Genomic DNA, 14,051 nt, shown 5'->3' with positions numbered 1-14,051 from the left:
ATGGAGAGCCATGTGCGGCATCACTCAGAGTAGATGTTGGAACAGTGCACTGACATGCACAGAATGTGTGCTGCAGTCTGTAGCATTGACTAGTCAGTGGCACAGATGCCGCAAAGAAGCAAGGAGTGGATGCCAGCTGCGCCCCAGCTGGTGGTTTCCTCCAGCGATCTAGGGAACCACGAAAGGGCTGAGGAGGTGACAGATGGTGATGAGGGGGCCACCCCTAATGGGGCTATGTCATCATCATTTGCCTCCATAGCCCCTCTGACTGAAGAAGCATCTGTAGAATTATGCCCTGTGACAGAGGCTGCCTCTGCAGTGATGCCAATGCAGCAGCCTTTGGAGGTGCCTCACCACCCCACCCACCCCAGCACCTCCACAATGAAGCTGATTGCCACGGCCATCTCAGTCCCAGACAGGAACTAGTGAAGAGTCTGCCTCCACCTCATCCTCAGCCAAAGGGGGAGCAACTCGTAGGAGTGGTCGACAGTGGAGGCCATTGCGTTGGTGATGTCACTTTGTGGGTCACTTTGGTGTTTCTGTTGTAAATGATATCAAACTGTTGTGCGATAAAGCACTGAGCATGTTGTTGCACAAAGGCACACCTGTGTGTTTTCATTCCATCATGGCGAAAGGCAGGAGAATGGAAAATAAGGGTTAGTGTAGCAAAAGAGTATGTTGGGGAAGAGTGTTTCAGGTGGAGACCTTGGAGCCTTGCACTGTTTGGATGCCAGTGACTTTTGTTCTTAACGATGTTTGTTCTCACTCAGATTCAAGGAGAATCTCCTCTCCAAATGTCTGCCTCCATTCCCACCCTCACATTTAAATCAAAATCCCTCCCTTTGATTCCATTCCCATCCCACAGGCCAATTTGTATTTCCCAACTACTGTTGGATATTGAAAGCAATCTGTTAAACTACCAGTTCACAACTTGTCGATTTTAAAAATGGCAATTTTTTGATTGTGTTGATAAATCAAGGGGGCAAAATCTTTGGCATTTCTTAGGATGTCCAATTCTCTCTCATGTTCCTGCTGATATCTACCAATCCACGTAGACGGTGGTCTTTGAGAAACCATCTCGGGTATCTACCGTGTGAGACTGTGGCACCGATATTTACTGGGGTGGGTCTTGTGACTGGGGTGGGGATGTATCTGTTGTCCGGTCTCCATGTACTATGGAGTTGACGCCACAGTGTGAATCTTTTATTGATCCAGTTCCCTGCTCAGAATCCAGCCTGATTGACAGGCTTGACTTCCTGTTGGGTGGTGAATGCTCTGGAGGAGGCTCCAGGCCAGGAGCAGGTAGTGAGTCTGCTGCTGCATTAGTGGGAAGGTGGTGGGGTGAGTTGGCGGGTGGAGGATTTCTGATCATGGGAGTTGTGGGGTGGTTTCCGATCACTGACAGATGGCGTAGTCGCAGATCTGATCTCTGATCCTGGGAAGTCAAAAAGTAGGAGAATGGAGATGATAGTGGGCAGGGAAGCAGGTAGGTTTGGGGAAGAAGGGGGGGTGGGCAGCATGCCTGCTCTTCCTGGCCCATAAGCAGTGCTGTAAAAGCACTTAGCATTTCCATGGGCCAGTCCTCACCTCTCCTTTGGTTGCTGCATTTCCCAGGCCTGAGAAACCCAGTCAGCCAGGGTAAATATGTAAAGCAAGTTAAATATGAGGCATACAGCCTCATTTTAATATTTAAATGGCCAATCCACCTCCTAGGGGTACTATGATACTGTGCCTTTTTGCTGTATATTCGTTCTCTGCAGGTAAATCTGACCCATTAGTTTAGCCTTATACCTTGGTCTGGAAATATGCTATTTAATGTCTTTTTAAAAGAGTGCACAGGCCCCTCCCACAACTCTCTCTTAACTTGAACAGCCACTGAATTAATTCCCATTTTCCCAGTACATTGCTCTATCCCCTCATGTTACAAGCACCGATACATTCATTGATGTAACGGTTGGCATGTGAGGAGAACAAATGTATTTTCAGTTTATTTATCTGCAATGGACAAAAGTATTATTTGGTTCCTGGAAAATAGTAAAAAAGCATTGACTTCACTGAGTAGACTTCTGTCAACCCACATTCCAAATCCTTATAGTACACCACTTTCCCTCTTGCGACAGCATGATCTCTACCACAATGAACAATATTGCAGGAGATTTGCTAATCAATATTTGAATTGTTAGTCACCACCCTTTATTTGTATGGAGCTCCTGTTATTAAGTAGGGTGAGGACTGAAATGAGTCTAGATACAGGAGATCACCCTTGTCCGACTATATTATATACCTCATACGAGAACAGCATTTCTTTTCTCAACTGAATTGATGTAATGTTTAGCATCTTCATCTTGCTTGTTGTTAGAATCTACTAATTTAGCTGGAGCGGAGTAATTTTGACTTTTGCAATAGTGTAAAATGAGTGACAAGGAAGCAAGGAGTTGGCTTTATCTCTCTCCTGACTTCAATGGAAATAGAAGTGGGAGTGATGTAAAACGAGCTGTAAATTCACCACACTATTGCACAAAGTTAAAATGACCCCCAGTCAGTGGAACTTGCTAAATGTCAGTTTAGAACAGAAAACATTTCCACATTTTCCACCCACTCCAGCTTTTTTGAAAAGAGATGTCGCCTTTAATTCTTGTAACATTTATAATATGACGGATAGAAATGCAGCAACCTCCTTATGAATCCAAACTGACTCCCTTTTTCTTTCTCTTCCCAGGTGTTCCATAACTGCAGCTGCATTTCTGCTTTGACAGCTGGGAATTCCTCAGCTTTTCTGGGGCAGTGCTCAAGAGCAGATGATTGTGCAAATGTTTTCCCTTACTTCCTGGCAACCACCGTGCTCGGTTCTTTTTGTTCCGCCTTTGGAGCAGTTCCCGGTTTCATGATATTACTCAGGTAAATTTTCTCTTTGGCTTAAAGAGGCATACCGCCCTTCCTTCTCCAGATTCAGTTACAGTCCCCACTACTTATACTGGCCATGATTATGGTGGGGAGTCATCTATATTGGCTAATTAACACAAACCATTTACCATCACTGTGGAAATCAATTACAAAGGCACTACTTACAATACATTAAGCACCCCAGGTATTTCAGGCAATTCAATAAACCCTTCACACCTTTTTGAAGTGCGATTAGTTTAATTAAGCAAAATACCGCAGATGTTGGAAATCTGAAATAAAAGCAAAAATTGCTGGAAATGCTTAGCAGGCCAAGTAGCATCTGTGGTGAGAGAAACAGCGTTAATGTTTCCAGTCTGTGACCTCTCTTCAGGACATTCCTGATGAATGGCCATTGACTCGAAACATTAATTCTGTTTCTTTCCGCCCAAATGCTGCTTGAGCATTTCCAGCAGTTTCTGCTCTAATACCTTAATTTCTTAACCCTGTCTCTTTACTGTTTTAGAAGCTCCACTAATTGCAGGAAAATTAAAATGTTTAATTATGTATCCTTTGGTTTGTACCATGAAGAGATGAGTGTGTCAGTATTGCACTGCCACTATTAGTACGGGTTCTTCTTCTTTCTTCTTTAGGCCTCCTTATCTCGAGAGACAATGGATACGCGCCTGGAGGTGGTCAGTGGTTTGTGAAGCAGCGCCTGGAGTGGCTATAAAGGCCAATTCTAGAGTGACAGGCTTTTCCACAGGTGCTGCAGAGAAATTTGTTTGTCGGGGCTGTTGCACAGTTGGCTCTCCCCTTGCGCCTCTGTCTTTTTTCCTGCCAACTACTAAGTCTCTTCGACTCGCCACATTTTAGCCCCGTCTTTATGGCTGCCCGCCAGCTCTGGCGAACGCTGGCAACTGACTCCCACGACTTGTGATCAATGTCACAGGATTTCATGTCGCGTTTGCAGACGTCTTTATATAGTTCTGATGTTCCAGCTTGCAAAGTGAAGGGCTGGTACCTTCTTTCCTTTTTTTGTGTTGTTTGGTGCGGTGTATCAGTCCACCTTTCGGGCAATGACCCTGAGCTCCAAGCACCCATTGAAGCAGGTAGACTGTGGTGGGACAGAACCTTATTGACCGGGGGCTGCCCGGTTTGAGGCGGGCGGTAGCTGTCCAGTGAGGTGCAATGACCTCTCCCACCGACAAAGGCAACCCGTGGCGCCCAGTTTCTACGCCAATTTATCTGGACTTATAACCCGTAACTGCTGCCTTCCGTGTTGTGTCAGTCGCTGTGAGGCAACTATGGAGTGACCTCTCCATGGCGCATGCCTGGGCAAGTTTATGGAGGTTGAGAGTTGCCCAGTCGTCAAAACCCCCCTCTCGGCCTTTCTGGTGGGGTCCAAAGGAGTGCAGAGCACGACGTTTGGCACCGGTATGGCTGCAGGAACTGCCGGAAACATGCCAAAGGTGACACATGACCGCCTACGGGGTTCCACTCTGGATTATCTGTTAGGGTTTACTCCCTTAGCCTTGGTCTCTCCCGAGACGCCCACAAGGCAGTGGGGTTGTTAGGGCCCCTACACAGGTGTAGGATGGTGCCTGTGGGAGGAGGGGATGCGAGGGGGAGGGGTGGAGGGAGGGGGGTGCGAGGGGGAGCTGGGAAGGGGGCTGTAAGGGGGTGGGGGGGGTGCAGGGGAAGGCGGTGTGGGGGGAAGATGGTGCGAGGGGGGGGAGGGCTGGGACGGGGTTGTTGGGGGGTGAGCTGAGGGGGTGGAGCAGGGAAGGGGGGAAAGGGGGGGGGGTGGGGGGAAAGCGGGTGCAGTTAATAAGGTCCCTAGTGCCCACCATTGACGTCCGGAAAGCTCATCCACGTCCTTCAGGAGGTGAAGCATCTTTTGGCAGACTTACAGAGGTGATTACATTCACTAAGGGTTTTTTTTCCAGTGGTTTAAATAAAGTAGTGTGGTGAAATCGTGCTGAGTGATTGGATTATCTGTTCAGAGCTGGATATTGCTGGGTCTGCAAGACGTCATTGTGTTTTTTTTCCATCTGCCAAAGTACTGTGCCCCTCTCCTCTTTAGGATAAACAACATGGAAGCTATACTGGCTGCTGACATCTATAATTCACATACTGCACTTTTGTTGTCCACAGAATAATCACATGAAGACCAATGCACTCCCTATAATTGGTGGGAACTGTATATGTTTTCTTGTCTTGTAGGTTGCTGGGTAGACTGCTTATAAGACAATCTGTTTTTCTAGGGAATCCCCATTTCCATGAGTATCTGACTCACCCAGATTTATCTTTACATTGCAGAAATGGTGCTGCCTGGAGCTGGCGCTTACAATACAAAAATATACATTTCTCAACAATCCAGTTCCCACACTCAGCTCTTGTTAAACTAACTACCCTCTTCATCACAGCAACTTGCATTTACGTTGTGCCTTCAATATCGAAAAATCATCCAAAGGCGCCTCACGGAAATCAGACAAAAATTGGCTCTCTTCCAAAGGAGGTATTTGGAGGGGTGGCTAAAAGCTTGGTCAAAGAGGTGGACTTTAAGGAGCATCTTTAAAGGAAGTGAGGGTGGTGAAGAGGTTTGGGGAGGGAATTGCAGAGCTTGCAGCCTAGATGGCTACAGACACAACCACCAATAGTAGGGCAAACTTTTTTTGGGATGCACAAGAGGCCAGATTAAATCAATGGTTCCAATTAAATTATTAATTTGGGACCCAGTACATTTCATCATTGTGCAGAACAATCACATCAGTTATAGAGGACACTTGGTGTGGCCTGTCACTCTAAATATGGCTGTAACCCTAATCCGTTCAGACAGCCCACAGCAGTGATACTGTACTTATTCTCCCTGAATTTGGCAGTCACTGATGAAAAATTGAAAAAAGATAGTTTGTTTCTATTTACATTGAGTCACAGAGTTAAAATGTTCACCACAGCTCACTGACTCACTGGTTGGGGAAAAAAAGCAGGGAGCTTGAAAGAGCCCATGAATTTCAATTTGACAAGTGTTCTATTATTAAGATTGTCCACCGTGAACCCTGATCCTGGCACTATTTAAATTCATCTTGTAGCAGCTTCTGATGGTCACGATTTACATTCCAAGGGGAATTTTGTGAGATTTTGCTCCTCGATCAGATGGAAGTCATTAGACTCAGTGCATATTGTAGAGTCAATTCTGTGACCGATGCTCCTGTCTAACAAGCCTCTATTATAGGAACCTTGCTTGGCAAAATTACTTGTTGTGTACCTACTAATACTTTGTCTGTGGGATTCGCAGAGGAAAGTCTCATGGAAGTTGTGTTGAATCTTTTTCATAACTAGAGTTTTGAACCCTCTACTATCTTTCCCCATCTCCAGTGAGTTATATTTAGTGAAGTTTTCTTTTTGCAATCCATCTATAGTTCAGCGTGGTTATTCACCAGTATTAGTTGTCCTAAATTAAGTGGAATGAAACCTCTTTTGGAATGTTGTATAAATAATTTTCCTGCATTCAACCCACCATCCTCTATCCTTTCCCAGTATTGTGCAATGTCGAGTGCACAATCAGTCAGTAAGATACTCTACACTCATATTTCTTTCATGCATTTGCCTTAACATTGATGGCAATTTTTTTTTGTCATTAGGTGCAATGATCCGGAGCTGAAATCACTGGCAATAGGTGTACACACCTTGATCGCAAGAACACTTGGTGAGTCACATAATTTTCCTTTCTTGATAAATCAGTAAAGTTTGCCCCAATAAATGGGGGAAGGGGCAGACATGGTTGTGTTAGTGAAATATAATGAAGCAATTTCCTTTCTCATTAAAGATGCTTATGGAAATAAGATACCTTCTTAAAGACTTTGCTGGAAACAGCAACTGGGGAAATAGGAACATAGGGGCAGGAGATGGCCATTCAGCCCCTCAAACCTATTCCACTATTCAGTTAGGCTGATCGTACTGACTTTAGCTCCATATCCCTTAATGCTGTTACCCAACAAAAAGTTATTGATCTCTGGTCTTGAAAGCTGTAATTGTCCCAGCATCCACAACCATTTTAGGACAGGTGCCCAAAAGCTTGTTCAAAGATTTGGAGTGTCTTCAAGGAGTTAGAGAGGCAGAGAGGTTTAGGGAGGCATTTCCAAAGCTTAGAGCCTAGGCAGCTGACTGTACGGCTACCGATGGTGGAGCAATTAAAATCAGGGATGCTCAAGAGACTAGAGTCAGAGGAATGCAGATTTCTGAGGGTAGTAGAGCCTGAGCAGGTTACGGAGATGGGGAGGGGCAAGACCATGGAGGGATTTCAAAACAAGAATGATGATTTAAAGTTTAAAATTAACTTAGAAGTTATGATGTCAAAAGTTTTGTGTTTGAAATGTACACAGTTATAAAAATACTACTGAGTGTACCAGGAGCTAGTTTCCAAAAATAACCAATATGTAGTTTAAAGCTGTTTTGTTTAAAGGCCATTGAACACAGTCAGATCTACAGGGTTTCTTGTGAACAGGGAATGAGCAGGAAAGTACTAAGCCATGCTTTGCGCTGGGCTTTTTATTCTCCATTCAATTCCATGCTATAGAGCCCGTTGACCTTCTGGTCCTGGTAGATCTAAGCTTCAGGGATGGAGGGAGGAGAGACTCCAAGCCAGGACTGAGAGAAGCAAAAGAAGGGTCGGGGACCGAGAAGGGAAATAAATAGAAAGAGAAAATAAACAAAAAAAAGTGATGAAAGACCAACTGAAGGGACTGGGATGGAAAGGAACAATGATTAAGAAGCTAAATGACTCAATAAAACATTCAGCAAAAAACAAAGCATGAAACATACAATGAGAGTGTTTCCAGCAGCCCAACTAAAATCAGAGTAAAAAGAAGAGGAGATGAAGGTTCAACATTCATGCCCATGAATGAATTGTTGTGTGAGGTTTATAACTCAGTAATACTGCAGGTTTTTGCAATAGATCAACCTAAATTTGGAAAGAATCATCAGGGCAACTTGAGAGAATACAGCCCAATTCCATTTGCGAGACAGTGGGCTGCATTTTACATGTCCAGCGACGAACATAAACAATGGCAGTCCGCCTGTGTGGACCCCGCATCGTGGAACCGCCGCGATATTCAGCGCGGCGGCTCATTCAAAAGGCCAGGGCAGACCGCCCACTCCGATGATGTGGAGGAGGTGGGCTGTCCATCCCCGGCAATGACATCAGGCGGCATTGCGCAGATGCCAATGCCATTTTAAAAGGGCTTTGAATCCTTCCATTTAATTAAACTATTTAAAGAGATAGTGATTTAAAATTGATTCAAAAAAATTAAATAAATGTTTTTAGCCCTTCTCCCACCCACCCAATAACCATACAATTCATTCATTGCCCTCTGCCCCCCTCAAAAAATACTTAGCTCGTGCACCTGACCTTCCCCCACCCTCCCCCACACAGTTCATAAACTGTGAACTTTATCACTTCCCACTATCCCCTACACCAATCGGAGGAGTTTGATCCCACTCCCCGCCGTCACGCACTCAAAACACTTACCTGCTCCCACCTCCCCACCAGTGTTCCGCCTCGGATCCCCGGCGGAAGCAATATCGCTCCAGGATGAATGGCGGACGCGGATAAGTAATTAATTCACTTATTTATTTAAATTTACGTATGTTAATTTTGCTCCCGTCGCTGCGCAGCGGGGGCTGGGGGCCGCCACGAGGCCTCATCGCTGCCGGCAATATTGGAGAGGGCTTTCCCGGCGTCAAGACCCATCGTGGGCCTCTGCCGGAGGCGAACCCTGACGTCAGGGTTGGGGAGGCTGTAAATTTCAGCCAAGTGTGAAACCATTCCTAGTGACAAATTGTGCAATGCACACTCCTGCTTTGTCATGGTCTCAGTACAATTACATCCAATGCAAGCAACTTTGAAATTGTTCCCAGTAGCCCATTGGCAACTTTTTAAATAACCTGTATTTTATAACTTTAGCAAAGTACCAACTCTCCAGTTCAAAAATTGAATGCTGGTGAGCAGAACTCAGTGCATTGTAGTTAAACGCATGGACTGTGCTCTGTTTCCTTTAATCAGCGTGGTGCAGAGCCAACAGTATAATTCAGTGCTGCTACATAGAAATAACAATATGGAAAAAGGTCATTTGACTCAATCAGCCCATATTGGGCTTTAAGCATGACACAAGCAGTAGTCCTAATCCCATTTGCCCATCCATTTCCCACGTATGCTTTTCAAGATAATAAGAAGTCTTAAAGCTTGGCTAACATTATTTGTAAACAAAATAAAGTGTGAGCAGCAAAGGGGATGATTAAATTTGTGGTCTGTACTTTTGAAGATTGTTGGAGTGGGAGGAAATAGCAGCATTGACTGAAATTGACATGGCTGAATGTTCCTATTTTCCTCAGGGTGAAAAACAAATCATGTTTAACAGCCAGCTATTCCGTTAGGTAAAGAAAAATCAGCCATGCAACGAAAGTTTCAAGGCTCCGGCATCTCGTGCGTAATACATTTTAAATGTGCTTCTAAAAATATCCGATGGCTGGACTGAACAGAGACGTGCGCTGGGAAAATAGGAATCTGTGATTATGAAATGAAGCAGTTTAGCATAATTGTGTAAATGGTTGTAGGATAGGGCTGGAATAACCATTGACAAATACCTCCTTCCTGTTCCAGCTGGAATCCCTGCTCCTATTTACTTTGGAGCTTTGATAGACACAACATGTCTGAAATGGGGAACCAACACATGTGGGGGGCGAGGGGCCTGCAGGATTTACAACTCAGATACTTTCAGGTAAGAAGGGCATGTTGGCTCCATGCAATGGATATGGTTGATGTAAGAAGTGAAAAGAACGAGAAGTTTTAAAGTCAGGACTTGAGAACATGAGTTATGAATTCAATAAGGTGAAATCAGGAGATATAATCTTCCCTCCAATCAGGTAATTAGAAAGAAAGACTTACATTTATATAATCACCATTCATGACCTCAGGATGCCTCAGTCAGTTAAGTACTTTTGATAGTAATTGCTATTGTAATGTAGGAAATGCGGCAGCCAAGTTGTACACAGCAAGCTCCCACAAACTGCAATGTGATAATGATCAGATAATCTGTCAGGTGAGGGATAACTCCCCTGCTGTACTTCAAAATAGTGCCATAGCATCTTTTGTGCCCACCTCAGGGCAGGCAGAGCCTCAATGATGCATCTCATCTGAAAGACAGTGCAGTGCTTGCTCAATACTGCACTGAAGTATCAGCCTGGATTGTGTGCTCAAGACTCTGGAGTGGGGTTTGAATCCACAGCCTTCAGAGTCAGAGGTGAGATAATACCAACTGAGCCACAGCTGACACCTAAATTAGCAGCTCTTTACCCTCCTCCATACAAATAAGCATGAGGCACTTTATTATCCTGAGAAAGTTAGTCTAGTAGCAGATAACTGTATGCCAGGCACAGCTGCATTTTGTCCCATTGCAGTGACATTGGCCAGAATGTTGCACTTGTCGGACGGGAGCCATCCACCAACCAGAAAGTCAGTGGCAATCCCGCCTTTGCCGGGCCTGGGGATCCAGACCGGATTTTACAGTCCCCAGGCCCTTAATTGGTCTTAGGCGGGACTTCCACATCATTGAGGCAGGAAGTCCCACCTAATGGAGCTGCCAGCCAATCAGCAGGCTAGCAACTCTTAGTTCCAGCAGTGCCAACAGGAGTGGTGGCCACTGCTGGGACTGCAGCCCAACTTCAAGATCAAGATGATGGAAAGGACGGAAAAGAGGTAGGTTTTTGGGGCCTCGCCAAGGGTAATCGATCAGGCCCCGGCGAGGCAAGGGGGGGTCGATTGGGGGAGCAGGGGGCGTGTTGGGTGTCGGGGGTGGTTGGGCAATCGGGGGCGGGCCTACATCAGGCCCCAAGCTGACAGAAAGCTGCCTACTATTTACAGGTGGCTTTTCTCAGGCCTGGGCTGCCCGCCTGCCAATGGTAAATCCCCGTGGCGGCCGGCAGAGGCCCTTAAGTGGCTGTTAACTGGCTACTTAAAGGCCTTGATTGGCCTGGGGTGATGGGCTGTCTCTCGCCGTGACTGCCCTGCAGAAAATGGGGGCGGAGGTGAGAGTGGGTCAGGAAGGGCACCTGCCCCCCTCTGCATTCGCCCCTGCCACCAACCCGCTGTTTGTGGGGGGGTGGTGTTGGAGCCCTGTCTATGGCTTGTGGTTTTATATAGTTAAAAAAGCTTCAAATCTCCTTCCAGTGCCTTATCCGAGTGACCATTTGTTATGTAGATGCCAAGGCGGTGAGCTTTGAGCTATGTGATCACAAGGGAGTATTGAGGCTGCATTCGTTCCTGTGTTTACTTGGATGTCTGTAAATGTACAGGTTCTAGTTGAGTCTCATTGGAGACTAACCAGGAGTGGGGAATCTGGGGGACAATTACTCCCTTTCTAGCTCGATAGGAGCATGCTTACTGGCATCCCAGTTGAGACCAGTTACCTTAGGACAGACCATAGACCAAAGATACGAGGGTATTTTCATGGCATGCTGCTCTCACCAGCTGAGACACTCTAAATGAGGGAGAGAAAACTAGGGTGGAATTTCAGTGCAACTGACCCGCATGCAGTGGGGAGGCTCGTAACTGGTCGGGAACCCGTCTGTCAAAGAAGTAGGCTTTATTGTGGCTTTTTAACTCAGCCGCTGAATTGGCATCCCACCTCCGGGTTTCTTGAACAATCTTGAGTGTGTGTGTATCTGTATGAGTGTGAGTGTGGGTTTTGTTGCATATATTCTGGGCGTTGTCTAACAAACATTTATCTTTCTTTTAAACATATGAGAGAACCTATCAGTTGCCTGTTCTTGACCAATTAAAGCAGTCAGGTTAAAAAACACCTTTTTTAAAAAAACACTGTCTTGGGTCAGTTGAGAGGTGAAAAAGGGGAACCATCCCTATCATCTCTCAGCTGTCCGTAACAATTTGCATATGACAATTACTTGCCCTACAGCTCCAAGGATGTTCTCCTTCCACCTGCAAACCCACCCAGGTCAAATTTGTAAGTGGGTGGGATGATATTGGGATCCCGACTAGATGTCACTTTTAGGGGATTTAACACCCCATCGCACCGAAACCCACCTCCCTTTGGCAGTTAAGATTTTGCCCCTAGAGTTTTAATGAAGAGTTCAATTCTCCCATTCCATGCAGGCATATTTTCCTGGGATTACAAGCAGCACTGCGTGGAGTTGGCATGCTTCTGTTTTTTGTTATCTTAACGCAACTGAAGAAACATTTTTCAGCCAGTGACCAAGGCACGGCAACCAATTGTGGTACTGAAATGATGACTGATCAGGACAAGGACCATAGGCCTGACAATGGAGATCTTTCAGTCAAAACCGACACCAGCGTTCCAGACAAAGAATCACATGTTTGAAAAGGTGTAAAAAAAATGTAATAATATCGTCAGTTTTTGAGTCAAACATTTTAGGAAAAGGAAGCAAAATGTTTGGAGGTTTTATTTTGCTAATTATAAAATCTAAGTCATCTTAAAAAAAGAAAGTTCCAAGAATTATATTAAGTATCGAACTAACTGTGCTTTTAAATAAATGTGTGAGGAAAGAATAATGTCTGTTAAATTGGATATTTCCAACAGTGTGATTTTTCATAATGAACTGTTGTCTGTGGAACAACAACTGTGAACTACAAACAATACTTTTATCTTCCTGAATACACTGGAACTGAAATTTGGGATCTTCCTTCGCCATTGTACCATGCACAATTTTATTTACTATGAAAAATGGGGTGTGGTGTAAACCATCTGACGGGTTCATCACAAACCCATTTTGTACTACTGCCGAAGACCCCCAATTTTGCCTCGAGCGTTTCTCCACCCTTAGGCTTGGGCTCTTAGGTGAATGTAAAATGTGCCAATTTAATGCTTTTGCTCACCAATGTCGGCCTTGGACCAATGTTGCATTGTAAGACCTCAAGAAGCTGACCGATGCCAGTCAAGCAGTCTTGATAATTTGACATATTTTGGGTTAGAATATTTCTGTAGGTTGGCTCATGTATTGATCTTATTCATCTAACTAGAAATGTTTTCTATCAATTGGATCATGGCAGGTTATTATATGAAGCCTTATAAATCCAAATTGGGAATCACTTAATTGGATGGCATTGCTTTTGATCTTCGGCTGCCTTGCAGCCAAATTCTACCCTTACAACAGCACTTCGTGGCAGAGTCCAGTAACTGTTAGATCCTGCCATTCGCCAAACAGAATGAAGAAGGATGAATGGTGAAGCTACTTTAGATCTGTTGTTTTAAATATTTATCTTTGAATTGTTCTTAATTCTTAAATAAAGATATTTCCCTTGAAATCATTTCTGTGTTGCATTTTTAAAAACAGTGAAAGAAAAATAAATTGTTTTCTGTTTAAAACATGTTTAAAGCAAGTCTATAAAATCAGTTCCTGTAGTTTAGGAACATAGTAATAGGAATAGGCCATTTAGCTCATCTAGCCTGTTCCAGCATTCAATTAGATCTTGACTGATCTTTATTTGAACTCCATTTATCCGCCTTTGATGAAAAAGCGCTTCCTGATTATACTGTTAAATGGACTAACTCTTCTACCTCCTTGTTCTAGATTTGCCCCCACCCGAGGAAATAGTTTCTTTATATCCACCCGATCAAATCCCTATATTACGTTAAACATCTAGATTAGAACACCCCTCACCGAATAAAATTCTTGTTGCCCTTAACGTCTCATCCAAAAAATGGCACCCACGACATTACAGCACTTCCTCCAGTACTGCACTGGAGGGTCAGCCTGGATCATGAGCTCAAGTCTCTGGGGTGGGACTTGAACCCACAACCTTCCGACTCCGCGACAAGGGTACTGCAATAATTGATGGTATACATGAAGCATTTTATATCGGGAAGCTGATCACGAGATGAAATGGTGAAAATTAAGGTCTTTAGCCTGGTATCCATTCAGTTGAAAAAAATGGATAAACAACTATGTTTTTTATAATGAGATGCTAATAGAATTGTGCAGCACTACTAAATATTGTAAATATCTCCTGATTATGCGGCAAAGGTAAAAAAGCAAATCTGCTACTGTGAAATAAGAGCATAGGATTACATAGATTTACATGATATAGAATTTACAGCCCAATTGGTCTATGCTGCTGTTTATGCTCCACATGA

The 14,051-nt window shown here is 44.5% G+C and overlaps 1 protein-coding gene across 1 annotated transcript in view; it reads left to right on the top strand.

Annotated features, from left to right (window-relative positions):
* The window catches only part of LOC137384675 (solute carrier organic anion transporter family member 1C1-like), a 42,596-nt gene extending 29,374 nt beyond the window's left edge, over positions 1 to 13,222 (top strand). The window contains exons 11-14 of the mRNA XM_068058929.1: positions 2,720 to 2,898; positions 6,528 to 6,592; positions 9,545 to 9,662; positions 12,053 to 13,222. Of these exons, the coding sequence (XP_067915030.1) occupies positions 2,720 to 2,898; positions 6,528 to 6,592; positions 9,545 to 9,662; positions 12,053 to 12,278 (588 nt within the window). The 3' untranslated portion in view covers positions 12,279 to 13,222. The remainder of the gene's footprint in view (positions 1 to 2,719; positions 2,899 to 6,527; positions 6,593 to 9,544; positions 9,663 to 12,052) is intronic.
* Positions 13,223 to 14,051: the final 829 nt, after the last annotated feature.

This window comes from Heterodontus francisci, chromosome 27, assembly GCF_036365525.1.
Source record: "Heterodontus francisci isolate sHetFra1 chromosome 27, sHetFra1.hap1, whole genome shotgun sequence".
NCBI lineage: Eukaryota > Metazoa > Chordata > Chondrichthyes > Heterodontiformes > Heterodontidae > Heterodontus > Heterodontus francisci.
This window is presented reverse-complemented; position numbering and strand designations above follow the sequence as displayed.